The 27553-nt window shown below is 68.8% G+C and overlaps 1 protein-coding gene across 1 annotated transcript; it reads left to right on the top strand.

Moving 5' to 3' along the window:
• On the top strand, nt 1-27553 carry SLIT1 (slit guidance ligand 1). The gene is given in 40 exon segments (XM_062579710.1): nt 1-56; nt 191-262; nt 569-640; nt 15173-15244; nt 15373-15444; nt 15903-15974; nt 16378-16541; nt 16889-17036; nt 17165-17236; nt 17331-17402; nt 17489-17560; nt 17655-17798; nt 17912-18075; nt 18221-18244; nt 18351-18495; nt 18613-18687; nt 18764-18907; nt 19008-19151; nt 19328-19494; nt 20063-20195; nt 20345-20413; nt 20656-20727; nt 20996-21067; nt 21250-21321; nt 22204-22367; nt 22536-22660; nt 22793-22890; nt 23447-23586; nt 23807-23900; nt 24117-24254; nt 24409-24646; nt 24732-24862; nt 25026-25125; nt 25128-25180; nt 25264-25288; nt 25290-25398; nt 25401-25438; nt 25440-25552; nt 26429-26640; nt 26712-27553. Coding segments are annotated over 39 exon segments (4335 nt in total). The 5' UTR covers nt 1-56; nt 191-197; the 3' UTR covers nt 26963-27553.

Genomic DNA, 27553 nt, shown 5'->3' with positions numbered 1-27553 from the left:
AACATCACGCGGATCAGCAAGAACGACTTCTCCGGGCTGAAGCAGCTGCGGGTCCTGTGAGTGCCCGAGCGGGGAGCGGCGCCCGCGGGCGGCCGGGCACAGGGGTCAGAGCGGAGCGGCCGGGCTGGAGCGCCCGCGCCCGTGCCGGCGGCCACCGGCCGACCCGCTCTCTCCGCTTCCCCTGCCGCAGGCAGCTGATGGAGAACCAGATCAGCACGGTGGAGCGCGGCGCCTTCGACGACATGCGGGAGCTGGAGCGGCTGTGAGTGGCGGCGCGGGGCCGGCGCTGGGTGCCCGCGCCGGGGCGGCTCGGCATCCCCGCGGAGGGGGCTGCCAACAGCCGCCTACGTGTAATTGCAATATTGCCAGCAAACCTGTTCCCGCCCGCTTGGCTCCCCTGGCCGGGGAGCGCCGCGGGCTGGGCGGGGGTGTCCCCGCCGGCCGGCCGGCCGCTGGCGTCCGACGCCCCCCAGCTTGGCGTGAGCCGGGGGCGCCGACCGGCAGCCGGGCTGCACCCGGGGCGCCGGCTCTGCCCCGCGAACCGCCGCCCTTTCCTCCTTCCTCGCAGGCGGCTCAACCGCAACCAGCTGCACGCGCTGCCGGAGCTGCTCTTCCAGAACAACCAGGCGCTGTCGCGGCTGTGAGTACCTGCTTCGGCCGGGCGCGCGGGGGGGCCTCCTGCAACGCCCGCAGAGCCCTCCGCTCTTCTTCCCTCTGTGCAGGGGCGCGCTGCTTGGGGGGGCTTGCTGCGGTTTCGTTCTACATTCCCCTTCCCTTCCCTTTTCCCCCGTGGCTGCTCCGCTCGGGTGACGGTGCTGTTGGCACTGGCGGTTGCTCTGAGCTGCGGGAAACGCGCCCGCGGCAAAAGCACTCTCTGGGCCTGAGCCATCTCCAACAGCGAGCGCGCCGGGACGCGGGGTCGGGCCCGGCACGCGCGGTCCCCGCTCGCCGCGTCCGGCGGCTCCGGCTCTCGGCCGCGCCGGGAGGACGCATCCAGCCCCGGAGCAGCCAAACCGACCGCGCAGGCTGCGACGCCGCCGGGGCTGTTTGCTCCGCAGCGGTGCAGGTTGCTTTCGGCAGTGCCAGAGAGAGGGTCCCCGAGGCCGTTCGGAGGCTGCGTAAGGAAGGGTTAAAACACCATGTGGGTTGCCGGCGTGGGATGTGTGAAGCGGTGGATTGGTGCCAAAGATGGGCCTAGGTAATGGCAGCTGATCGCACAGGCGTTCAGTTAATTATCGGATGGCATTTGTCGGGCTCAGCTGTGCCGAAGCGCGGCGCCAACAAAGCCCCGGCGCCGGCGGCCGCTCGGCGCGTGCCAAAAGCACCGTTGGGAGAATCATCTCGGTGCCTTGCTGCGGGTTTGGGCTGGTGCTGTCGCCAGCGGGCTCGCGTGCAGCCGGCGGCCCGGCTCAGCCCGGTCCGCGGTGGCGGTGTCGGCACGGGGCGCCCCTCCGCGCCCTCGGCTCCGATCCTCCCGCCGGCTCCCGGCGCGACTTGCGCCCGCCGCCGCGGCCCTCCGGGACGCGGGCTGCTGCCCAGGGAGCGGGCCGGGGGCTGCGTTCGGCTGGCAGAGCCCTGCGAGCTGGGGCTGCCCGTCGCAGAGGTGCCCAAGGGCGGTTCAGCGAGGGGGGCCGGGAACAGGGGTGCCTGGGGCAGAGCTCGTCTAGACGCGCCGTCACGCTGCTTTAGCAGGAGGTGAGATCTGAAGCTGCTCTGCGCCAGCCAGCGTGAGAGGGTCGTAAGGAGGCTCTTAAATTGCCATAAACCTGGCTCAGGCTACAGCGGTGGGAGCCGGCGGGGAGCGGGTTTTAGGCTAAATTGAAATAAGCTCCCCTTGAACTGAAATTGGAGCCTCTCCCCCGGGCTGTGCGCTTATTTAGCTGCGGGGCGGCTGGAGCGGATCCGGCGCGGCCCCCGCGGCGCGGTCACCGCTCCCTGCCCCGGGCACGCGGGGGGGAGAAGGGCTTTCGGGGGCGCGTTGCAGCCCGCCCGCGGGCCTCGCCGGCAGGAAGGCCGCTGGGTCCGGCGGGTGCCCGCGGCGGGTGCAGGCGCTGCGCCTTGTGCTCCGGAGATGAGCCTGGGATGCTGCGGGGATGCGGCCGCTCCTGGGGACCCGTCCCCGAGGGGAGCCGGCGCTCGCAGCCCTAATTGCGCTTAGGGAGGCAGGCAGGGAGGAAAAACGGAGTGGTGATAAACAACCTGAGAAAATGCAAATTGCACCCTTCGGGAAGGAGAGGCCCGCGGCCGCGCGGGAGGAAGCTGCGAGCTGAATAGTAGCAAAACAGGGTGACAAGTGAAAAAGGAGCTGTCGGAGGAAGCAATAACAAAACAGGCCCCTCTCCGCTCGGGCTGCCTGCGCGTGGGAGGTGTCGCTTGTGAGATGGCGCTGGTGGCCGTTCCTCTTGGCACAGCACCGGGAAAGCCCCCGGACGGCAAGGGAAGTGGTGAGGAAACGCCGGAACAAAAACCACCTGCTGGGTACTGCGGGGCAGATGCCTCCCGGCCCGCGTGAGCCTCTCCCCCCCTGCCCCACGGCGGCCCCAGCCCCGGCCAGCCGGGGCCTCCTTCCCTTTCCCAGCAGCCGGAGCGGAGCCGGTGCTTGGCGAGCGCCCTGGCTCCCGATGCAACCCTTGCATTTAGCTTTGCGTCTCCGTTAAAGCTGGGTTGCAGCGCAGCCCCCTGCGTTGGGGAATTTGCAGGAATTTGCAACCCACGGGAACCCCTCGCAGAAAGGAGAGGCCCTAAGGCTGGGCAGCACTGCTGCACGCACAGCTATTAAAACACGACGGATTTCTTTCTTCCCTTCGCATCCCCTCCCAGCTTGTGGCGTCTGTGGTGCCACCCGACCACCTTCGCTCCTCTGCAAGACCTTAAAGAGCACTAGCAGAAGCTGCTCCCTGGGTCTGTACGTTCGGGGAGCAGAATACAGGCATCTCCCGCCTCGCGTTTTTACAGCTCAGGGAGCCGAAAGGTTCAAAGTAATTTTAAAAGAATCGTGAGCAAAATTATCCTTCGGTAATTTGGTTTCTAGGATGTGGAAGAAAAAAAGTATTAGAGTGTATTAGCATTAGACAGCGATTTAAAGTAAATTATAACTTGGTACTTCTGCACATGTATCCCACAGATACGTGAGCGCGCAGAGATAATTAATCCACATTTGTTGTGCGTTCGGTTGCCTCGCCGGTACTGTGCCCGCTCGTCGCTCCCTGCCAGGCACCTCCGTGAAAACGAGCAGGTCTGAGCCACCGCTGTTCCTGGCTGCGCTTGTCCCTCCCCTTCTCGCGGGCATCCCGGCGGCGCGGATGCTGCAGCAGGGCTTGTCGCCGTTTCCCCGGGAAATCCGTGCACGGGGGAGCCGGCGGCGGCCCGGCGCGAGCAGGGCGGTGCGTTTGCCCGGGCCGTCCCGTAGCCGGGGCCGGAGCGGAGGCGGGTGGGCGAATCCGGGTGCAAGTGCGTGCCCGCGGGCGCCGGGCAGCCCGCCTGGGGCGGGCTGGGGTGGCCGGTTTTGGGGGGGGGGGGCGGATTTATTTCCCAGATTCTCGTCTATTCTAAATTAATAATCGCCACGGGCTTATCCTCGCTTAACCACGTCGCCGTCTGCGCTGAGGACCCCCGCGGCCCCGCCGGCGCTGAGCAGCCTGTGGACGCAGCGGCCGCCGGCCCCAGCCCCTCCGCGCGGGACCCCCCGGGGCTTCCACCCCCCCCCCCCCCGTCCCCGTGTTTTCCTTTCAGGACAGGAAAAGCTGGATTAATTTTTACTGCCCCCAAGGGAGCTGTTTGTAACTGAAGACGTCTCGCCGGCTTGTTTTCTCTAAAACGGGAGGCGGGAAGCGGCGGCGGGTTGAAGCAGTTTCCTCACCCCCCTCTCCCGGTCCGGGATGCTTTTTCCCGGGGACGGCAGCAGCTGCTGCCGGGCGCTGCGGCGAGAGAGAGCAATCGCTGCTGCTGCTGTTAATTACTGATCGCCCGGGCAGGCTGCGGCCGGGCCGGGGCCGGGGCCGGGGCCGGGCGGCGCGGGGAGAAGGCGGCGGCGGGGCGGGCGCCCGGGGCCCGGCGGCTTTGCAGCGGGGCCGCGCGCCGGCCGGAGGCGTCTCCCCCCGGCCCGGCCCGCTCCGGCTCGCTCGCTCTCCTGCCCGTGGGCGCAGCGTGTTGCTCATTCCTGCGTCCTGCGATTTCACAGCATCCCCGCAGCCGGGTGTTAATGAGATTAGACCCGAGCTGTAAGATGTCTCTCTCCGTCCTTTGCCATCCAATTACACAGCCCGCGTGGGATCTGGTCGCCTGCGAGCGGGAGGACCGCGGCCGGCTGCGGTGGGAGGATGCAGCTGCCTTCCTGGGTACCAGCGCCGCCGTGCCGAGCGGGTTTCTTTCTTTTCTTTTTCTTTCTTTCCTTTTTTTTTTTTTCTTTCCCCTCCGTTAGGTTTGAGCTGCTTCGTTTGGCTTTTGCGTTGCTTCTTGACGCGGCGGCTGGGCAGAATTTGTTTGAATTAACTGCTTGAATGGCAGCGTTTGTGTGCAGCGCTGGGGCGGGGGGGAGCCCAGACAGCACCAGAATGGATGAGGGGGATTAAAGGTACCTAATGGTTTCCAGATGGGCAGCTGGGATCGGGAAACACCGGGAAAACCCAGCCCCAGCGCCGGGCGGCGGCTGGCGAGGCGGTGGGCACGGCCGGGCCGCCCGGGCTGGCACGCCGCAGGCCTCCCGCTCGGCGTCTTTGCCCCCGTTTGCAGGCGGAGAGCCGAGGCCCGGAGATGGGAGGGCAGCAGTCGGCTGCTCTGCCTCTGGCTTGACACTGATCGCAGCTAAAATAACGATACGGGCGGCAATCAGCAAGGAATTAAAGGATAATTAATGCCAATCCACTTGGAAAATTGCTCTCGTCAAACAAACCCGATATCATTTTTGTGATGAGCTGACAAATTGGGTTTATAGTAGTGACTACACTGACATGATATACCAAGACTCCCGCAAGTCATTTTACTCTCACCCGCAGGAGACTGTGATGAAAACATTAATATTCTGAAAAAATCAGGGTAGCGTTTCTGACAGTCTGATTCCCTGACAGACATCCGGAGGGAGCCGCTGGCTCTGCTCCCACTGGCGTTCCCGTATCCGAGTGCTGGGGGCCGGCAGCATCTTTGGCGGCAGCGTTGCCTTTGGCAGCCCCCCCCCAGCTCTCTCGGGGTCGCGTTGCCCCCTCGCTCGGCCCCGCGCCTGCGGACCCCCGGCGAGCCGGCACGCTGCCTTTGCAGCCGGCTTTGCAGCCCCGCCGCCGCACCTGGGGACGTGGAGACGCTGGGAAGACGCATTCCGACCAGAAATGGATTTGCCTTTTTGGCCGGAGAGAACCATCGAGCGCTCGGCTTTGCTCGAGCGCCCGAGACGCGGGCTCTGCCGCACCGGCGCCACCACGGCGGGACCCGCGCTGGCCCGGCTGACTGCGCAGGGGCGGAGGAGAGGGCCGTCGGGGTCCTGCTGTAGGTGGGAACGTGCCTCTGGGAAAGTCCCATCCCAGCTGAAAATTTGAGGGAAACACATGCAAAACGAACGGATGCAGAGACAGAGAGCTATCAGCGCATGCGCGCGTGCAAACGCCCCCGGTTGTAGGAATTTATGTGCTCTGGGGATGTTTGTGCCCCTCTCCTTGGAGCCTTGCTGCTGCTGGGGTTGGGTTTGGTGGGGTTTTTCTTGGGAGGGTTTTTTTAGTTTTTTTTTTTTTCCAGCTGCTTTAACCAAGCCGCCTGTTCTCCCCTCGCGCCCTGGGGCTTTGCCTGGAAAGCTCCCCGGGAGAGCGGCCCGCGCCGCCGGCGAGAGCGGGTGCGCACCCGACGCGCTGCGTGGCTCTTCCGCGGCACCTCGTAGCGCTGCTGCACGCCGAGCCGCCCCGGCAGCCCCCCGAGCCCGGGGGCGCCCGAGGAGCCGGCGCGGGCTCCTTTGTGCTCGGCAGCGGGGAGCTCGCCGCCGTATTCCCGCGGCTGCCGCAAAGCCCCCTCCCAGCCCCGCGCGTGGCCGCGGCGGCGGGTGTCGGGGGGGGGGGATGCTGCTACCGTGAGCCCCCCGCTCTGCCGGCTTTTAACATGCTAATGACCCTCTCAAGGGCAGGAGCAGCTCTGTGCAAAACCCGTGTTGAGCCCTCGGTCATGGACATTTGCTCAGAGACACGTTGTTAAATATTTATCCTCCCCGCCTCCTCGCCCCCCCGGCACGCATTAACAATAGCGACCGCGCCGCGCTCCTTCCCCCTGCCCGGGAACATGTGGCTTCCAGACCACGACAGCTAACGTTATCGTTTGTACCCGTGAATTATTGATAAGGTGTCAGCTAGTCCTTGCAGGGGGAAAAAAATAATAATAATCGCGAGAGCGGGGGAGGCTGTTTGCAGCCCGGCGGGGCGGCCGCTGCGGCAGACGGCCCTGCCGGGGGCAGAGGGGCTGCAGCAGCCCCGTCCCGCTGCGCGCTGCGCGCTGCATGCTGCGCGCTGCGCGGGGCCGGCCCCGTCGGCCGCCGTGTGTCGGGGGCCGCCCGCGGCTTTGGCCTCCCCCCGCCCCCGCCGCCGCTCTCCGCATGGGGCAGCCAGGGAGCCTCGGTGCCCAGCTGCCCGCAGGCTGCAGGCTGCCCCGGTGGAGGCAGGAGGTCAGGACAGAGCCGGGGCCCAGCGGCTGGAGGAGGTGCTGCCTGCCCGAGCGCTAAACCTGCTCCAGCCCTTGCAGGAGAGCGGGGGCGTTAGCGGGCACAGCCGGGCCCGAATCGGGGCTCCGCGCTGGTGTCCCCGGGCCGGGTCGCCGCGCGCTGGGTGCCGCCTTGCACCCTGGCCCAGACACGGCTGCGTGCGTGGCGGCCGAGGCCGGGGGGGGCACCGAGCGATGCGCGCAGGTCGGGCTGGGGGAGCCAAACAGCTCGCGTGCCGGGGGCGCTGGGGAGGCAGAGGCGAGCACGGGCTCCAGCTGCAGCCCGACAGCGGCCGACTGATCCCGGCGTTAAAGCCTCCGGGAGCGCAGGCGGTGCCTCTCCCCGCTCACCTTCCTGCTCTCCGGCTTGCTGGAGTCGTGCAGCAAATGCAGGCCGGGCCGCTTGGATGCCAACTTTGAAGCGCGGATTTCAGACGCTGGCTCTCCTCTCATCCCCTCTCGCCTGCCTGCCGCGAGGCGCCGAGAGCAGCGGGAACACCGGGCACGTGAAACGCGCCCCGATTCAAAGCCCGGCGCCGCGGCTCCCGCCTTCACAGCCTAGTCAGTTTGCAGGCAGTTACGCGGTGCAGGTCCCTGCCGTCGCTCCTGGCCTTTTCTCTTGCAAGCCTGCTGCTCTGCACCTTGCTTTTTGCCGGAGAGCCTGGCACCGGAGGGGCTGACAGTATGAAGAAGCGCCTGCGGCTCCCTGAGCCACGGCGTCCGGGGTCCGCTCTCCGGGCTCGCGGACAGTTTGCATTAACGTTTACTTAACTAACCGGGAGCCCTCTCGCATCCCGGCCGCGGCGGCTCGCGGGGGACGCGGTCCCAGCAGAGGCGTTCCTGGGCTGCCTCCTTTGTGCTCCGTGAATCTCCTACCCTAATAAAAAGCTTTGCCAGAAGAATGGGCCCTTCTCCCGATTTCCATGAAAAGATGTCCCGGATTTCTTCCCAGCCAGGAAGACGCATTGTTCCCTGGCAGGATTTCAGTGGTGTAGCCGGCTAATTTGCAGCATTTTACATATCTAATATGTTGTCAGAAATGCTTTTAAATCCCTATAATATTTAATTAGGAGGCAGCTTTTGGCGTATTAGGCAGGAACGGGGCTGTCTAATTAGTTATTGGTGATTTCAGACGCATGCACGTAATTGAGCTGGATGGAATCAGGCTGCCGCGTACGCCGCGGCCCCCCTCGGGGGCTGCCCTGGGGCGCAGCGGGGCTCCCGGCCTCCCGGGCTGTGCCGGGGGCCGGGTTTGCCCTGCCGAGGCTCGCAGCTCCGGCTGGCTCCCGCGGGGCTCCTCCGCCTTCGTGAGCCCCTGACGCGCTTGTCTCCAGAACAGGTATTTTTATCCCCAAACGGAGCTGGAATCTGACCAAATATGAATCATGCGAGAGACACAGGAGCGGGCAGAGCCCCCCCCGCCCCGGCAGAGCGGCGTGTATTTTTAGCTGGAACGCGCTGGCGTTTGGCCGTTCCTTAGGAGAAAATGATGTTTGGGATCTGGGCCCGCTGGGACAGCACCGGCGCCCCTGCCCGGCCGGCTGCCTCGGAGAGGGCCAGCGCCGGGGTCTGCCGGGGCGTCCGCGTGGGGCGTCCCGCTGGGGAGGGGAGCCGCCGTCCCGGGCGCGGGGGGCCCGCGTGCCCGGGAGCTCGAGCCGGCCGCGGCCCCGCCGCCTTTGAGGGCTCCCGGGCCGCCCGCTCGGACGCGCCTGTGCCGGAGCTGCAGCCGGGACACCCCCGCTAGGAGATTTCACCCCCCGCTTTAATTCTGGCAGTTGGAAGCCGGGGAGCTGATAACGATGCAGGAGTGGAAGTGCCGGCGGGGAACCGGCTTCGATCAGAACAGCTAAAAACGAGCCCGCCGGGGCGATCAGGCTCGGCGGCAGCGCCTCTCGCTGAGTCCCGGAGCTCCTGCCCGGCCAGCACGGAGCAAGCCCGCGCGGCGCTGGGGAGCCCCGCGCCGCACGCCCGGCCTTGCTGGGGGCCGCCTGCGGCGCCGGGGCCGGCCGGGCGCGCGCCTCGCCGGTGCGAGGTGCCTTCCCCTCTCCCGCCTCTCCTGGCGGGGCTCTCCGCTGCGCGAGCTGAGGTTCACGCCGAGCCAAAAGCCGGTGCGGGCTCACGGGAGCCGCGCGGGGCCGGCTCGCAGGCTGGGGGCTGTCAGCGGGTCACGGTCCGCAGCAGGCTCTGCAGCAAGCAGAGGGTTCGGTGAAGAGTCTGCGAGGTATTTGAGGGACCGGTCCCCACAACAAGAGGGATCTGTAGCATGGGAAAGAGCCACGGAGGTGAACCAGCTCTAGCACGTGTATTTCTTCTTGGGGATCTCCGAGAGCTGAGCACTCTGCATGGCGCAGGTGATGGCGATGAGGCTGACGGTGCCGGTGTTGCTTGTACGCAGCTGCTTGGGATACTCCCCAAACGCTGTGCCTGTGCGTTGAACCTAGGAGGAGGAAGGTCCCGCAGAGGTACCGAACCTCTGCGAGAAACGCGCGCAACGGTACCTGCCTCCTGGGAAACGCACGGCCTCTGCTTTTCGGCGCCCTGCGGGGCTGTCACAGGGCAACTCCGGGCGCGCGGATAAGGCGGGCGCCTGCCCTTCAGGCACGTCTGCAAGGCTGTGTCCCAACTCAGAGCCGGGTCACGGACCCAGTGTCCGAACCTGAAGTGAAACGTGTTTGGAACAGAAATGAGAGGCGCGTTGCTAACCTCAAGGACGATTAACCTTGCAGCAACTTGCAAAGGGCCGTGGAGAAACTCCATGGCTTCGAGCTTTTATGAGAAGGTTGAAGGTCTCCGCGAGACCCCTCAAGCGACCGTGCGGGGCTCCCGACCGGCGCCGTGCAGGAGGTGGTGCTGGACGGGCTTGCTGCTCTTGCAGGGCTCGCTGTGCCTCAGGCAAGAGGAGCATCCCAGCGTGTTTCTGGCAGCTCGTTTCTGTTTTCCCCCAAAGCGCGGAGGCTGGGTCACCTCCTGGAGCGTGCACCGCTCGTGGGTGGGAGCGTTTTATAGCCGTGGGGGCTGCAGCTGTACCGACAGCTGGGAGGCAGAGGCTTCTCGGGTCTCGTGCCAGGGGCTCTTCAAAGAGCTCTTCTGCAGGGGCACGGCCACGGCCGAGCGCTGCTCCCCCAAACCAGCTCGGCAGCAGTGTCAGGGCAGCCCCGGCTGGGGAATGGCCTTGTGACGGGGTTTGGCAGCTCTCGCGGCAGGCTTCGTCCTGGCTTCGGTGTGTGCCGCGGGGGACGGGGTCTCCTTACGCATCCGTTGGGTTTTCCCTCCCGCATGCCTCTGTGCTTGCTTCCCATTTTCACCCTCCTTTCCCATCAGACCCTTCTCCTATCAGGACTGTTTCTTCCCAGTCCCCAGCCCTGTGTAAAATCCCGTCTCTGTTTGCAGCTGCCAGGCTTGATTTGAGATGTCCGTCTGGCTGCACGCTGGCAGAGACATGTCCACGGGCTGCAGGCGGGGACGGAGGCCGTTCAGCCCTCACCCGTTCTGCAGCATGGAGCACTGGGGATGTCTCTCCCACCTTGCATCCCACCACCAGCTCTGTAGATGCGCCAACGTGCTTTCAGGAAACCAAAATATAAAATGCAGCCTCCACTGGGGTGCAAGTTTTTGCCCATCTTAGCCCCAGGGCTGAGTGTGAGGAGCCTGAAAGGCTCTTGGTCGTGGCAGAGCATCTCCCTGAATGGCTTTTTCTGGGCCCCGCAGAGTTCAGTGCTGGTTTCAGAGCATCCTCCAGACCGGTGGGAGTTTGCTTCAGCCCTTGCCAGAGCTGAGATGTGGAGCTGCTCTCCCAGGGCCCATGAGGCTGAGGGATGAGGTGGTGCCGTGCCGTAGGAGGCCGGCTCGCGGGGCAGCCCGTGGCCCCCGCAGCGTCGTGGCACGGGAGCTCAGCCTCGCACCTTGGCTCGCCAGACTGCGCGAGAGCTGGGACAGCCGGGATGCAATTCTCAGCTTCGCTCAGCCTCATTCGCACCTCGGAGCCATCCAGGAGGGCTGGCAGGGCTGGCTTCACACTTATTAGCAATTAAAAGCCTCAGAGCCGGGGAGTCAATTAGCTCGGAGCTCGGCAGTGCTGCAAACCTGGGAGATGAGGCTGCTAACGAGAGCTGCAACCAGCTCCCCGCAGGGCTCGGGGCCGCCCCAGCAGAAGAGCTTATTTCCTTTTCCATTTGCACCTTGGCTGAGCGTTGCTGCGCTCAGCGGAAGGCAGAAGCAAAAACGTGAAAGAAAGGAGGAGAAGCAGCTTGCTGGACGCCGGGGCGGAGGAGACCGGCCGTGGGATGGAGAGAGGCGGGAGACCCTGCTTTGGGAGATGCAGCCGAGGCACCGGCTGGGTCCGTGCGGTGCCTCGGCTCCTGGTCACCGCGGCGCGGGGAGGCCGTGACCCGCGCAGGGCAGCTCAGGTGCCCTTTAATGGCCGGTGTCCGGTCAAGAGGAGGAGGGGGCGAGCCGGGGCAGATGCAGGATCTGATGGAGGGGCCAGGGGCACCGGGTGCTGCTGCTCTCTTGAGGTGCTCTGGCCATGGCCAGGCGTTCGTTCCCCTTCCCGCAGCTAAGGAGCTGCAGGAGCAAAGGGGCAGCGTGGGGAGGGGGTGGCGAGAGGCACCCAGGGCTTGCCGCTTGTTATTGCGCTTGTGTTTCCATTAGAGCTGCTGCTTTTAACTTGTTTCAGCCTCTGAAGAGGCTCCAGGGTGGGTGGCAGATGCTTTATTCCCCCTCCGCCTCCCTCCCGCCCTCCCCTCTTTTCCTCGGCCAGCTCCTCCTGTTACCACAATATCCTCCTCCCCGCGGGGGCCGAGTCCCGCGGCTCCGGCTTTGCAGCGCGGCCCGCGCGGGAGCTGCTCCTGGCAGGAGCTGGACCGGAGCCACGGCGCAAAGTTTGCTTTGGTGCAAGCGCCGTCGCCACGCAGGGCCAGGGAAGGCGGTGCTTGCGCCGCGGGATGCCGCCCGGGCTCCGAGGTCTGCGGTCGGAGGCGCTCAGCGCAGCGGTGCGACGTTCAGTGGCGCGTTGTGCCTTGCTCCGGGACGCGGCCGGTCTGTCCTTACGCGGGCTGGGCGGAAAGGAGCTCTGACCTGCTTCTGGTGGCGCTGAAATGCGCAGAAACGCTGCAAAAACTCCCAAGGCAGAGACGGGGGAGCAGCTCCCCTAAGGGAAGCAGTTACTCCTAGCTGCTTGGAGGCGGATGAGTGCATCACCCCGCACGCCAAGAGGCGCTGAGCACCCTCGTCCCTCCGGTGGGGCCGGGGGCCGAGCACCGTGCCGGGATCCGGCCGCTCGCCCGTCCCCAGCGCCCGCTGTCTGGGCCGGGGGCGGTTTCCTTGGCAGCGGTCTCACCCAGCGTGCTGCGGGCTGCGGCACCCGGAGCCAGGAGTATAATGAGATCTTAATAGTCCAATTACACCCCATCGATTTACTCGGCACGTAATTGCTGCCGGCGGGAGGCTGGCGGGGCTGCGCCGCTGCGCGCAGCAGCCAGCTGCCGGCCCTCGAAGGGCGGCAGGAGCAGCCCCCGCTTGCACGTTTCTCCCCCCTACCACCACCGCCGCCCCCGGGCCGCGGGAGGAGGCGAGGTGAGGTCGGAGCGGGTGCCCTGCAGCGGGAGGGCCGCGACGCAACGGCCCCACGAGCTCCGCGCTGCCGGCCGGGAGGGCTGCCAGAGCGGCCGGTTCGGGAGGGGGGGCTCAGCGGAGCCAGGGCCAGCGCCGCTGGGAAGCAATAGCCTCCCCGCTGCGGCCGGCCCTAATCCCCGCGGCGCGCGCGAGGAGCCGGCTCAGCGAACAAGGCGCAATCAGGTTAAAGTGTGAAGTCGGGATTAGGCGAGAGAATGGGAGCGTGGTAATGGCCCGGCCGTGCCCCGCCGCGGCCCCCTCCCCGCCCGCCGGGCTCCCGCCACGGGGATTACGGCCGCCGGGGTTTGTTCGCCTGAGCGGGCTCCCCACTGGGAAGCGATGTCGAACAGTTCTGCTCGGGCGCCCCGCTAAGCGCCGGGCAGCGCCGCGCGCCGGGGGGGTCCCGGCTCCCGCCGCGGCGCCCGGCCGGGCTCGCGCAGGCACTGCCGGCGGCGGCGCGGGGAGCCCGGCGCGCGCGGTGGGGCACGGCACCATCCCCACACCGGGCCGAGCACGAAGGTCTCCAAAATCCACCCCCCGCGCTGCCCGGCCGCGCCGGCGCGGTGCAGGCGGAGGGACGGCCGGTGCCCCCGCGCCGGGTCCGGGCGGGTGGGCGGGAGGCTGCTGCCCGGCCCCTGCAGCGCCGTCGCGCTTCCCCAGGAGCCCGTCGCGTCCGTGCCGCGCCGGTGGGGCCGGGCCGGCGCGGTCTGCCCGTTTTGGGGCCCGTTGGCGGGAGCCGGAGCGCTCGCGGCCGATGCGGCGAAGCGTCTGCGCTCGCAGCGGCGCGGCCGCCGAGGGTGCCGGGCGGCGGGGCGGAGCGAAGCCGTGCCATCTGCTGTTTCCTCGGTGCCGAAGTGTAAAGCAAACATAGCCGGGAGCTACGAAACACCAGGAGGGAAGAGGCCGTGCCTTGCGCGGCGCTGGGGCCCGAGGATCCCGCAGGCGGAGCACGTGTTTGTCCTGTTGTCGTCAGCTGTGTAACCGCGCCGGAGACGTGAAGCCGGCGCCGGGGCCTTGCTGAAACCTTCTCATCCAGCGTCTGTGCCTCTTGGCTTCGGTACCCCGAACGGCAGCACTTCATCGGCGACTGTCACAAAAAGCTGTGAAGAGGAGAAGCCTCGCAAAATAACTTGCAACCTTCTAGCGGCGTTTCCCTTGCGAGCTGTAAGTGAGCAGCTTGCAGACAGACGCCCGCGTTCGCTCCCCGGGCGCGCTGGGACTCCCGCGTGCTGCGAGCGGCGAGGCAGGAGCCAGGTTTCCGCGGGGGGCAAAACGGGCTGCAGGTCGGGGCTGGGCGAGGGGTGCCGAGCGCCCTGCGGGGCGCCAGCCGGCCTGGCGGGGGGGCTCCCGTCGGCGCTGCCGCGCCGGGGCCCCGCTGCAATCCGGTTTCGCGTCGGGGGCCGGGAGTGCCGTGCACCGAGCGCGTCGCAAGGAAGAGCGGCGGGTTTCCGGGGGTGGGGGTGGGGGGCGTTTCTAGGGGGAAAAACTTGGTTCCGCCAAGCCTGAACAGACCGTGGATTGCAGGGGACAAGGGACTCGGGATGCTGCCGCCTCTGTCCGTAAGGTGGCACGTTAGCTGAGGGTGCGCCAGGCTCGCCGCTCCCCAGCGCCGGGTGGGGAAGGTGCACGGCGGCCAGGACAGGCGTTGGGCTGTCAGTGCCCACATCAGCATTTGGTGCATCGGGGTCCTTCCCCTGCGGCCTCCCGGAGAGGGGCTGCTCCCCCCACGAGGCGCCCCCGGCCCTTTTGGGTCAGCCCAGGCTGCAGCAGCCCTCGGGAAGGGCCCGAGCCGGCCAGCCGGGGTTGGAGCGGGGGGGACACGAGAGGAGCAGGCAGCCGGGGCTGCCGCAGCGCCAGGGAAGCCGGGCAGTGCCGCCGCGTGGGTAGCGCGGAAACTGCACACCGGCGGCCGCCCGCCCGCAGCCCCCCGCGTGCCGCCGCCGCGGCCCAGCGGCAGCCCGGCGCCTCCGGGGGCTCCGGTGCCCCGTGCCCTGGGAGGACCCTGCCAAGCCCGCGCCCTCCGAGCCTGGCACGGAGCGCAGCGGGAAGGGGCCGTGGCCCCGTGTCGCAGCTCCCGCCTGCCTGGGCATCCCACCCGACGGGCAGACGAGCCCCCTTCCCCCCCGGATTTTCCTTTTCCTTGTGCTTCTCTGGGGGAAACTTTTCACAAGCAGCCCGTGGGCCCGTTCTCTCGAGGCACCGGGAGCAGCGGGGACGCGGTGCCTCCGTCCTGCCTCTGCCCCGGGATGTGGAGCCCCAGCACAGCCTGAGCTCCTGAGACAGAGCTGGCAAACCGCGAGCGCGCCGTGCTGGCACCCAGGGGCTCCCCGGGCCGGCTCGCTTTGGGCCAGGGTGGAGGTGCCTGTGTGGCCTGTGCGATACCGGGCCAGCGCAGGGGGATGCTCAGCCCGGACCGGCTCTGCCGCCAGCTTGCCAGCGCCGCAAGGCGATGGATGGTGCAGAAGGCGCCCTGCGGCCGCCAAGTAATTAACAGCCCGAGTATTTGCGCCCTCTAAAGCGCGGGGCAGCCCCCGGGGGAATGCCTCCTGGAGCCACCGAGTGAATTAGCAGTTAATCAGCGGGGACCTGCAATTACCGCAGTCCCGGGGCGTTTGAGCGCTGAGGGTTTTCCCCAATGTTCTGCACGTCAGAGGCAGGAGCCGGGGGATGCTGGCACCTCGGCTGGTGCCCGATTCCCCTGGGGATGGCCACGCGGGGCAGCGGGCCACAGTCCCCTCGTTGCTGAATTATGGTTTCCCAAGGGCCCTCAAGGATGCGCTAAATGCCAGCGCTGCGCAGGACCAGGACGTGCCCTGCGCTGGGGACAGACGGGTGCCCCAAGGGCACCGCGCTTCCCCGGCATCGCTCATGTTGCCTCCTGCTTCCCCAGGGACCTGAGCGAGAACTTCATCCAGGCCATTCCCAGGAAAGCTTTCCGTGGGGCCACCGACCTCAAGAACCTGTGAGTCATGGCCGGGGTGGGCGCGGGCTTGCATGGAGGAGCTGGGGGTCAGGCTCGGTGGCAGGAGGCATCCAGAGCCGGCTCTCCAACCCAGCTCTCCCAGTAACACTCCCTCCTTTCTCCCCCAGGCAACTGGACAAGAACCAGATCAGCTGCATCGAGGACGGGGCCTTCCGCGCCCTGCGGGGGCTGGAGGTCCTGTAAGTGGGCAGGGGCCGTCGGGAGCCTCCAGCAAGCCCCACGCGGGGATGAAGGTGCTGCCACAGGGACATCCCCATTGCACCAACTCTCTCTGGTGCCCAGGGGAGACCGAGCCGGGCTCCGGCACCAGGCGCTGCCGGGGCTGAGCAGAGTCCCCAGCGCTTCTGGGAGAGTGTCTTCTCCCCAGCACTCCTGCAGAGCTGAGCTCCCGGGCCCGATCCTGCCCCACAGGGTCCACCGGGCTGCAGGGATGTGTGTGCAGGAGGGGAAAAGCTTGCAAGCGGCAGCAGCACCTGCCTGGGCACTTGCTCCATCCCCGTCCCTCGCCTCTCCGTGCGTCCAGCCCTGCGTGAGGAGCGGGTGTGCGCCGTTGCTCCCAGGGGGTTGGCACTGGACGCTGTCACGCTCCCGTCTGTGGCCTGGCTGCCCTGACCTGCCTCCCTCTGCCTTCCCACAGGACCCTGAATAACAACAACATCACTTCTATCCCCGTGTCCAGCTTCAACCACATGCCCAAGCTGCGGACGTTGTGAGTGCCGGGGGGGTGTGGGGTATGACGGGACCCAGAGGGCTGGAGCGGGATGCCCAGGAGCGGGATGCTGCGGCAGCCCCCTGCTCCCCATGCCAGTGGGGCCATGACAGCCCCGTGGGGAGGGGATGAGGGGACATCCCTGCAGGCTAGCAAAGGAGGATCAGACCTGTCCTCCAGGCACTGCCAAGCAAGATAAACTTGGAAACCCATGCAGACACTCCCGGGCTCCCCACAGCCCCTTCTCCAGGACAGCATGACCCTCTTCTCCCTCTGCTGCACCTCTCTGCGTGCCAGCACCCTTGAGATGAGCCGGATGAGGCCCGGGGCATTTGGGGCAGCCGGAGAGCAGGGCGGTGGGCAGCCCTGTCCCGAGGCCACTGACTGCCCTGTCCGCCCGCAGCCGCCTGCACTCCAACCACCTCTTCTGTGACTGCCACTTGGCCTGGCTCTCGCAGTGGCTTCGCCAGCGCCCCACCATCGGGCTCTTCACCCAGTGCGCCGGCCCGGCCCAGCTCCGCGGCCTCAACGTGGCCGAGATCCAGAAGAACGAGTTCAGCTGCTCTGGTGAGGGGTCGGGAGGCAGCGCGTGCGGGGACATTGCGGGGAGGGGGGGCAAAATCCGTGCACACAGTCTGCTCCCTGCCATGCGCCCCCCAGCTCAGGGCCAAGCTCTGATGCCTGCCTGGCGCAGGGATGTCACCACCACAGCGTCTGCGCTAAGGGGTGCGTGGGGTCGGGGCGCACCGGGCCCATCCTCACTGCCACGGGCGCCCGCTCGGCTTGGCACAGAGCCCGGTGCCCCGAGCTGTCCCAGCAAGCCCAGCTGTGACCAAGGTCCCTTCGCTGGTGCGGCGCCAGCCACCCGCCTGGCTGGCTCTTCGCTATTTCCACGCTGGCTGCTTCCCCGGCAGGACAAACGGACAGCGCCCGCGCCCAGCTCTGCAGCTTGTCCTCTGGCTCCTGCCCGGCCATGTGCACGTGCAGCAACGGCATCGTGGACTGTCGGGGCAAGGGGCTGACGGCCATCCCCGCCAACCTGCCCGAGACCATGACGGAGATGTGAGTGGGGGCCTGTGCCGGCAGGGCGCTGTGGGGCCGGGGCGGCTCGGCTCCCCCGCGAGCTGTAACGCCCCTCGGGGCCGCGATCCTGCCCCGCGGCCGTCACCTCCTCCCCCTTCTCGCTGCAGACGCCTGGAGCTGAACGGCATCAAGTCCATCCCCCCCGGCGCCTTCTCCCCCTACAAGAAGCTGCGGAGGATGTAAGCGCGCTGCCCCGCGGGCCCCCCGAGCTGCGGTCCGGCCGGGAGGCTGCGGGCACGGGGCTCAGGGCGCCCTTCTCCCTTGGGGTTTCAGAGACCTGAGCAACAACCAGATCTCGGAGATCGCGCCCGACGCCTTCCAGGGGCTGCGCTCGCTGAACTCGCTGTAAGCGGCGGTGCCGGGGTGCGTGGGGAGCCTGGCACCCACGGGTGCGGGCAGCGGCGCCCCCCACTCCCGCCTTTCTCCCCCAGGGTGCTGTACGGCAACAAGATCACGGAGCTGCCCAAGGGCGTCTTCGGGGGCCTCTTCGCCCTGCAGCTGCTGTAAGCTGCCGGCACGGCGCGGCGCGGCACAGCACGGCGCGGGGGGCCGGTCGGTGCCCCGGCGCGCCGCCTCACCGCGCTCCTTCCCTGCCAGGCTGCTCAACGCCAACAAGATCAACTGCGTGCGGGCGGACGCCTTCCAGGACCTGCAGAACCTCTCGCTGCTCTCCCTCTACGACAACAAGATCCAGAGCCTGGCCAAGGGCACCTTCGCCTCCCTGCGGGCCATCCAGACCCTGTGAGTGCCCGGCGGCACCCGCGCGGTGGGAGCTCGGCAGGGTGGCCGGGCTTGCGGCGGGCTCCCGGCCCGCCCGGGGGGTCCCGGCGGTCACGCGCTGCCGCCCGGGGCAGGCACCTGGCCCAGAACCCCTTCGTCTGCGACTGCAACCTCAAGTGGCTGGCGGACTTCCTGCGCGCCAACCCCGTGGAGACCAGCGGCGCCCGCTGCGCCAGCCCCCGCCGCCTCGCCAACAAGCGCATCGGCCAGATCAAGAGCAAGAAGTTCCGCTGCTCGGGTGAGCGCCGTCCCCGCGGCCACCTCGGGGCCTCGGAGCAGGGCGTTCGCCCCCTCGCCCGCGGGCTCTCCGGAGAAACCGTGCCTCTTCCGCGGGCCCAGCGGTGCTTTTCTCCGTCTGCTCACGCGCTTGTCTCCATCCGCAGCCAAGGAGCAGTATTTCATCCCAGGTAAGGGGATGAGCCGCGCGTGCGCGCGCCCGCCCGCCCGCGTCGGGACCTTCCCGGCGGCGCGGCGCCCGCTCCGGGTGCCCACGCCGGCCTCGCCGCCGCGCAGGGACGGAGGGTTACCAGCTGAACAGCGAGTGCAACAGCGACGTCGTCTGCCCCGCCAAGTGCCGCTGCGAAGCCGGCGTGGTCGAGTGCTCCAACCTGAAGCTCACCAAGATCCCCGAGCACATCCCGCAGTCCACGGCCGAGCTGTGAGACCCGCGGCCCGTCCCTCCCTCGCGCCTCGCGCCTGCCGCCCGGCTCGGCGGGGGCCGCGCCGGGCCCTTTGCGGCCGTCTCCTGAGCCCTTTTCTCCCCGGCCCGCCCCAGGCGCCTGAACAACAACGAAATCTCCATCCTGGAGGCCACGGGGATCTTCAAGAAGCTCCCGCACCTGAAGAAAATGTGAGTGCGGGTCGCGCGGGGGCGGCGGCGGGGGCGCGCGGCGGGTCCCACCCTGCCGCTCTCCCCCTCTCCCCAGCAACCTCAGCAACAACAAGGTGTCGGAGATCGAGGACGGGGCGTTCGAGGGGGCCGCGTCCGTCAGCGAGCTGCACCTGACCGTCAACCAGCTGGAGTCGGTGCGCAGCGGCATGTTTCGGGGCCTGGACGGGCTGAGGACGCTGTGAGTTTCCGGACGGGCACGCGCGCTTGCTGGGGGGGTGGGGGTAATATTCTCCGAAACGCCCCGCGCTAACCCACCGCTGCCGTCGCGCCGTCTGCAGGATGCTGAGGAACAACCGCATCAGCTGCATCCACAACGACAGCTTCACGGGGCTGCGCAACGTGCGCCTGCTCTCGCTGTACGACAACCAGATCAGCAGCATCGCGCCGGGCGCCTTCGACACACTGCAGTCCCTCTCCACGCTGTACGTCCCGCGGGGGGACGGTTTGAGTGTCCCCGTTTAAGCAATTTTTGGCGGCAGAGGGGGTTTCCACCGCCTGTTGCCCTCCCCGTTCTCCCGGTCTGTGGCGGGGCGGATCGGCGGCTCGGGGCTGGCCCGGGACCCCGGCGATGGCCTCGTGCTCCCTCCCGTGTGTGCAGGAACCTGCTCGCCAACCCGTTCAACTGCAATTGCCAACTGGCCTGGCTCGGGGACTGGCTGCGCAAGAGGAAGATCGTGACGGGCAACCCGCGGTGCCAGAACCCCCCCTTCCTCCGGCAGATCCCGCTCCAGGACGTCGCCTTCCCGGACTTCAGGTGTGAGGAAGGTAACTCACGGGTGCCGCCGAGCCGGGGCTGGCCGGGCTGCCCCGCTCCCCGTGCCCGCTCCCGAGGCAGCCGGAGCCGGCGGAGGAGGAAAGGAGGAGCCCGCTTGGGATTCGCGCTGCTCCTTCCCCTCCGAGCCTCCCATGCACGCGCGCGCCGGAGCCAGGCAGACGGAGGAGGCGGGGGGAGCGCGCGCGCCTTCGGGGAGAAGCCTTTTTTTAAATCCAGAACAGATTTTGAGCCCGGGAAAATATTTACAAACAACCGCTCGTTTCTTCTGCTTTCCGTCCCGCGGCGCAGGCTGACCGGCTGCACCCCGCGCCTTCCCCGGCGGGGCGGCGGAGCGTACGGTCGCCCCGGGGCCGCCCCTGCCGCGGGAGCCCGGCCGCAGCGACGCTCGTGCCCCCAGCTGCCAGGAGCTGGCGAGAGGCCCGAGCCCCTTCCTCCGACCCCTTTTTCTTTGCGATCCTCCGTGAACGCGCTTTTGCCTGAAAACGGCGCCGGGCTCGGGGCGAAGGCGCTGAGCCCGGGCGGCCCCGGTCAGCGCGCGCCTCGCTGCCGCCCGCGCAGGTCAGGAGGAGCCAGGCTGCGTCCCGCGGCCCCAGTGCCCGCAGGAGTGCACCTGCCTCGACACGGTCGTCCGCTGCAGCAACAAGCACCTCAGGGCCCTGCCCAAGGGCATCCCCAAGAACGTCACCGAGCTGTGAGTGCCCCCCGGCTGGGTAGAGGGCTCCGGAGGTGCTCCTCGCGGCCCCGAGCGCCCGCGGGTCTCTGCAGGAGGGACGGGCAGGGGCCGGAGGAGGGACCTCGTGCTGCGCAGCCGCCCCAGGGTGCTCTCGTTCTCCCTCGCAGCTACCTGGATGGAAACCAGTTCGCTCAGGTGCCCGGGCAGCTCTCCACCTTCAAGTACCTGCAGCTCGTGTAAGTAGCCCCGGCGTGCCCCCCGCTCCCCCGCGCCCCGGCTCGGCTCTGCCCGCAGCCGGGGTCCCTGCTGAAGCGTTGCCCCCTTCCTGCACACGGAGGCACGTGCCTGGGACTGAGGGACAGCTGCAGAGCAGCCACCGCTGCCGGGGCATGGGGCGGCAGGCCGGGCGCTGGGCATCCGGGCGCGAGAGGGGACGAGGCGCGCCTGGCCGCGATCCCCCGGCGTTTGTGTTTTCCAGCGATCTGAGCAACAACAAGATCAGCTCCCTGAGCAACTCCTCCTTCACCAACATGAGCCAGCTCACCACCCTGTAAGTGCGGTCCGAGGGGCACGGCGTGCCAGGCTGCAGCTTGTCCTAGCTGCGAGGGGAGGTTTCCTAGGGGACCCCAAAGACCTGGGGGTGCTGGGGACACCAGGACCTCCTCCACCTGGGTGAAGCTGTGTCTCAAGCTAGCGTGGGTGCGCAAGGTGCACTGGTCAGGACGCGGGCCGGGTGGCTGGTGGGGACCAGGTGGTGCCACCCAGGGTGGGCTCCCCGCAGCGTGGCCCCTTCCCTTCCCTTCCCTTCCCTTCCGCAGGATCCTCAGCTACAACTCCCTGCAGTGCATCCCTCCACTGGCCTTCGAGGGCCTCCGCTCCCTGCGGCTGCTGTAAGTGCCTGCCCAGCCCTGCTCCCCGCGCACGGCAGCGGGGTCCGCCTCCTTCGGCCCAACTGTGCCCGTGGGGCTGGTGCCGGGGGCCGCAGGCATGGGGTGCAGGGACCCCAGCCTGCCGCTGTCCTGGCCGCCCATCCAGGATCCGCTGGGATCGCAGGGCCCTCTCTTCCCTGCAGGTCTCTCCACGGCAATGACATCTCCAGCCTCCCCGAGGGCATCTTTGCAGATGTCACCTCCCTGTCCCACCTGTGAGTATCTCCTGCTCCCCAGGTCTGGGCTGAACACAGGCTTGGGAGACCTTTAAAAAGCATTGGAGGTGTCTCACCCCCTCTTTGAGGTTGCCTTTAACCTGGGGACCACAGCCCCTGGCTCGGGGTAGGTGTCCGGCTCCACTCGCAGTGACTTTCCGGCCCTTTTCCCCGGAGGCGGCCCGGGAAGCCTCCCACTCGCTGTGGTCTGTAGGTTTAGCAGCAGTCTCCGTCCCACCACCCGTCGGCAGTAAGAGCGCGGCACGGCCCTGCTCTGCCGCTGCCTGCCGCTGCGCTCTCCTCGGGCTGCCAGCTATCCACGGTGACCCGGTCCTGACCGTCTCATGTTGGCTCTGATCCCTCGCTCCTGCCCGCTGAGCGCTTACGCATACTTGAATGGTGGCCGACGCGTTCCTGTGGTTTTCTGGAGCGGCGGTTAAGCCGCTCAGCCTGTTCTTCCCTGGCTCCTCCTCGTTTTCCCTTTCCGGAAGCAAGGTGCCGTCCTTGCCCTTTCCCGCGGGTGCTGCGCAGGGCAGCGGTGCTTCCCCGGCCGGTGCTCTCGGTGCTGTAGGTCCCCAGCGGTCAGCCCCAGCTGATCGCGCCTCCCGAACTCCCTCCTTCCCTACGCGAGGCTGCGGTCGCTCTCCTTCGTCGCGGGCACGGGTCCTGCCAGCCCATGATCGCAGCTGACCTTGGCAGCGAAGGGGCACGCGAAGAGGGCGTTAAACACCGCAGCCTCTCACGTCAGCCGCTGGTCGCTTCCCCGCTCCGTGCCGGAGCAAAAGGCTTGGCCGCCTCCTGCGCCGTGCCAGCGTCTCCGAGCCGTTCCCTCCTCGGGGCGCCAGGGCGGCCGCTGCAGATTTGCCCTCGGTCCCCCTGCAGAGCCATCGGGGCCAACCCGCTGTACTGCAGCTGCAACCTCCGCTGGCTCTCCAGCTGGGTCAAGACGGGCTACAAGGAGCCCGGCATCGCCCGCTGCGCCGGGCCCCCCGACATGGAGGGCAAGCTGCTGCTCACCACCCCGGCCAAGAAGTTTGAGTGCCAAGGTGAGAGGCGCCCGCTCCGTCCGTCCGTCCGTCCGTGCGGTCCTCCCCGTGGCGGGGCAGGGGAGCGGCGCCCAGCACGGGGGAGCCGGGCCGCTTCCCGGGAACGCGGTGCCCGTAGGCAGCCGCCTCCCCTTCGCTTACGGCCGCCCCGCGCTTCGCGCCCCGCAGGCCCGCCGGCCCTCAGCGTCCAGGCCAAGTGCAACCCCTGCCTCTCCAGCCCCTGCCGGAACCAGGGCACCTGCCACGACGACCCGCTCGACGCCTACCGCTGCGCCTGCCCCAGCGGCTACGAGGTAGCGCGGGTCCCAGGGGGCCGAGCCCCCCGTCCCCGCGCTCCGGCTTTTCCTGCTGGCTGGGCTCCCGCGGCGGGATGGAGGGGGCGAGAGGGGCACGGCGCCCGTGCCACCCTCTCCTTCCTTCCCCAGGGCAGGGACTGCGAGGTGGCTCTCGACAGCTGCTCCAGCAGCCCCTGTGCCAACGGTGGGACCTGCCAGCCCCAGGAGGGCGAAGGAGGTGGCTTCAGGTGAGTGCCGGCCAGGGACCCCCCCCCCAAGGCCCAGGTGCTCAGCAGCGGCCTGGAGCCCCTGCATCCCGGGATGGGGTCGGGTCTGGCTGCTGTGCCCTCATGCAACCCTCGCTGCCCGGAGCCCTTGGGGCCTTTCTGGGAAAGCAGATGCAATTAGTGGCTGAAAATAAACACCAGGCTGCAGGCGAGGAGCTGGGATGCGGGATGCTCAGCGGCCAGCCCTGCCTCCTCGCGCTAAATGGCCTCTCAGCCCGTTGCCTTGGCAACCCAGCATCCTTCCCGGGCACCCGCACCGCCGCCGCTGGGCGCTTCCCACCTTCCCCGGCGCTTGCTTTTGCGCACGCAGCTGGGGTTGCAAAGAAAGCGACCCCAGTGCCACCCCGCGTGCACCTGCGCCCTTGTTCCCCCGCCCGCCCCGGCGCTCCTGGCACGCACGTGTGCCCCGGGGTGCCATGCCAGGGGCGGGGGGGGGGGTGTCCCCGAAACGCTCGCTCTCCCGCGCTCCTTCCGTCGGCACCCGCTCTGACATGAACCCCTGCACCCCCGCGGCCAGGTGCCTGTGCGCGGCGGGCTTCGAGGGCCCGAGGTGCCGCGCCGCCAGCGACCCCTGCAAGGAGCACCGCTGCGAGAACGGGGGCTCCTGCCTGCCCGCCGCCACCAACTACACCTGCCTCTGCCCTGCCGGCTACACAGGTACCGGCCCGGCGGGCACCCGGGGGCGAGCCTGCCCGGGCCCCGCAGCGCTCCCCCCGGGCCCAGCCCTGCCGGCGGGGCTCGGCGCCTCCGGCGGGGCGGCCCTCTGCGCCTGCGGCCAGCACCAGCCCCGCGTGCCGCCGGGCTGCCCCGCAGGTGCCGCGGGGCGATGCCGCCCGCGGGTCCGCTCCCCTCTGTCACCCTCTTTCCTGCGCCGCAGGGGGTTTCTGCGAGCAGCCGCCGGATTTCTGCTCGGCCGAGCTCAGCCCGTGCCAGCGCGGCTCCAAGTGCGTCTCCACCAGGCAGGGCCCCCGGTGAGTGCCGGCCCCGGCGCTCCGCTCCCGGACGGATGCCCGTCCCCGCTGCGCTGGCTTCCTCCCTGCTGCCCGGCGTGGCGAGACCTGCTCTTGGGGGACTGCAGCTTGCAAGCCGTCAATGGGGGGGGCTCTGGAGGGGGGGGGGCTGGCATGGGGGCCGCTTGTGGGGAGCAGCCCCACGGCCCCGGAGCTCAGCGCCCGGCCCGGCCGCAGGTGCGAGTGTGCCCCCGGCTACGTCGGCACCAACTGCAGCGAGGACTTCGACGACTGCCGGGACCACCGGTGCCAGAACAATGCTCGCTGCGTGGACGAGGTCAACGGCTACTCCTGCCTCTGTGCCGAGGGCTACAGGTGGGGCTTGCAGGGCCCCCGGGGGGGGCGGCGGGGGGGATGGACCGCGGCGGCTGTGGGTCGCCGTGCAGAGGGGAGCAGGCGCCGGTGGGGCGGCGCGTGGGGAGCGCCCCGCTGCCCCGCTCGGCCCGACGCCGCGCCGGTGTCCCCGCAGCGGGCAGCTGTGCGAGATGCCGCCGCGCGCCGCCGGGCAGCCCGGCCCCTGCGAGCGGGCCGAGTGCCAGAACGGCGCCCAGTGCGTGGAGCTGGGCGCCCGGGCCCTGTGCCAGTGCCCGCCCGGCTTCGGCGGCCCCAAGTGCGAGAAGCTGCTCAGCGTCAACTTCGTGGACCGCGACACGTACCTGCAGTTCACCGACCTGCAGGACTGGCCCCACGCCAACATCACGCTGCAGGTGCGGGCGCGGGGCCGGCGGGCTCGGGCTGCCGGCGGGTGGGTGGGCTCGGACCGGGGCTGCCTCCCGCCTCTCCCGCCACCAGGTCTCCACGGCGGAAGGCAACGGGATCCTGCTGTACAACGGGGACAGCGACCACATGGCCGTGGAGCTGTACCAGGGCCACGTGAGGGTCAGCTACGACCCCGGCACCCACCCCAGCTCGGCCATCTACAGGTATCTCCCTGCCGGGGCACCGCGGCGCTGGGGGTTTTGCTCCCCAAGCCCCACCTTGCATGGAGCCAACCCCGTCTCCACCACGGAGGGAGCTCTGGGGGGCCTCGGGGGCTCTCTGTGGGGCGGGTGGGGGCCACTTCCCTGACGGAGCCCTCCCCAACAGCGCCGAGACCATTAACGACGGGCAGTTCCACACCGTGGAGCTGGTGACCTTCGACCAGATGGTGAACCTCTCCATCGACGGCGGCAGCCCCATGACCATGGACAACTTCGGCAAGCACTACACGCTCAACAGCGAGGCCCCGCTCTACGTGGGAGGTAGGGCCCGCGGGTGGGCGCGGCGGGGGTCCGCGGCGGACCCTTCCCCGGCACGGCGCGCTGACGGCCCCGCTCTCCGCCAGGGATGCCCGTGGACGTGAACTCGGCCGCCTTCCGCCTCTGGCAGCTCCTCAACGGCACCAGCTTCCACGGGTGCATCCGCAACCTCTACATCAACAACGAGCTGCAGGACTTCACCAAGACGCGGATGACGCCGGGCGTGGTGCCGGGCTGCGAGCCCTGCCGCAAGCTCTACTGCCTGCACGGCATCTGCCAGCCCGCCGGCGCCCAGGGCCCCGTGTGCCACTGCGAGCCCGGCTGGGCCGGGCCCCACTGCGACCAGCCCCGCGACAGCCCCTGCCAGGGGCACAAGTGAGTGCCCCGTTGGCTGGCCCGCGTGACCCACTCGCCCCATTGGCTGCCCCACAGTGACTGCCTCACCTCATTGGCTCGCTGATGCCCCATCCTGATTGGCTGCCTGTGCTCAACTTCCCCTGCTCATTGGCTGCCCACAGTGACTGCCTCACCTCATTGGCTCATTCGCTGCCCCTTGCTACCTGCCCCCTTTTGCTGGCTGCCTTGTCCCCATTGGCCGGTCCTTCACCCCCTGCCCTCTTCATTGGCTGCTGCACCTGCTGGCTGCCCTGCGGCGCCCCATTGGCTGCCCAGCCTCACTGCCTTCCCACTGCGCTCTCCCATTGGCTGACCGTCACCCTCCCTGCGCTGATCCGTGCTGTGCCGCGCCGTGCCATGCTGGTGCCGTGCTGGGATGTGTTGTCCAGTTGGTGCGTTGGCCGTGCCGTGCCGCACCGTGCCGTGCCATGCCGCGCCGTGCCACGCTGCACCATGCCACACTGTGCTGTGCTGTGCTGCACCGCGCCGTGCCGTGCCGCACCGTGCCGTGCCATGCCACGCCGTGCTGTGCCGTGCTGCACCGTGCCGTGCCATGCCGCGCCGTGCCGTGCCATGCCGCGCCGTGCCACGCTGCACCATGCCACACTGTGCTGTGCTGTGCTGCACCGCGCCGTGCCGTGCCGCACCGTGCCGTGCCATGCCATGCCGTGCTGTGCCGTGCTGCACCGCGCCGTGCCATGCCGCGCCGTGCCGTGCCATGCCGCGCCGTGCCACGCTGCACCATGCCACACTGTGCTGTGCTGCACCGCACCGTGCCGTGCTGCACCGTGCCATGCCGCGCCACGCCGCACTGCGCCACGCCGGTAGGGCGCTGACGGCGCTGGGTGCCCGCAGGTGCGTGCACGGGCTGTGCGTGCCGCTCGACGCCCGCTCCTACAGCTGCCAGTGCCGCGAGGGCTACCAGGGCGCCCTGTGCAACCAGCCGGCGGAGCCGCCCGACCCCTGCCGCCGCCGGCCCTGCGTCCACGGGCGCTGCCGCCTCGGCCCCGCCGGCGAGGCGACCTGCGAGTGCCACGGCGGCTACACCGGAGCCCTCTGCGACCGAGGTAGGGGGGCGGGCGGCGCGGGGCGGCGCGGCCGGCCCCGCGCGGTGCACTGAGCCGCCGCCGCCCCGCAGAGCCCGAGTGCCGGGGGGAGCCGGTGCGGGACTTCCACCAGGTGCAGCGGGGCTACGCCATCTGCCAGACCACGCGCCCCGTGGCCGGCGTGGCGTGCCGGGGCGCCTGCGGCGGCGGCGGCGGCGCGCCGGGCTGCTGCACGGGCCTGCGCCTCAAGCGGAGGAAGTACGCCTTCGAGTGCAGCAACGGCGCGTCCTTCGTGGAGGAGGTGGAGAAGCCCAGCAAGTGCGGCTGCAGCCAGTGCCTGTGACCGCCGAGCCCGCGGCCGGCCCGGCCCCGGGCCCCCCGCCGCCCCCGCCGCCGAGCCCCGCCGCGGCCCTCGGAGGAGCCCGGCCGGCCTCGCGGCACGGCCCGGAGGAGGGTGGAGCTGTTGCATCTAGCGGGTTGGAAAAGAAACAACCAAACAACAACGACAAAAAAAAAAAAAAAAAAAAACACCCAAACCAAGCAAATGTGTAGATAGAGATTTTTTTTTTTTTTTTAAAGAAAAATGCAGCTACACAGATGTATTTATGCGAGGCGGGGAGGGGCGCGGCGGAGCCCCCGCTGCCCCCTCCTTGTCCCCGGCTTCGCCTCCTCGTCCGTGAAGGGGAGCGCGAGTACCCCCGCCGGCGGCTGTGCCCCCCCCAAACCGCCCCCCCCCCCCCGGAGTGCTGCAGCTGGCATTGCTCCTGGGACCGCAGCCACCCCGCACCGCAACCCCCCCCCCCCCCCCCCCTGCCCCGGTGAGCCAGGGCCCGAAACACCGGCGCAGGGCCGGGCTCCGGGTGCATCGGGCTGTGCTGGCGCGGGGGCACGGCCCTGACCTGGCGCTGGGATTTTGCCGTGCTGGAGCGGGACG

This window comes from Rhea pennata, chromosome 7, assembly GCF_028389875.1.
Source record: "Rhea pennata isolate bPtePen1 chromosome 7, bPtePen1.pri, whole genome shotgun sequence".
Taxonomy (NCBI): domain Eukaryota; kingdom Metazoa; phylum Chordata; class Aves; order Rheiformes; family Rheidae; genus Rhea; species Rhea pennata.
Note: the sequence above shows the minus strand (reverse complement) of the source record. Positions and strands in the feature narration are given on the sequence as shown.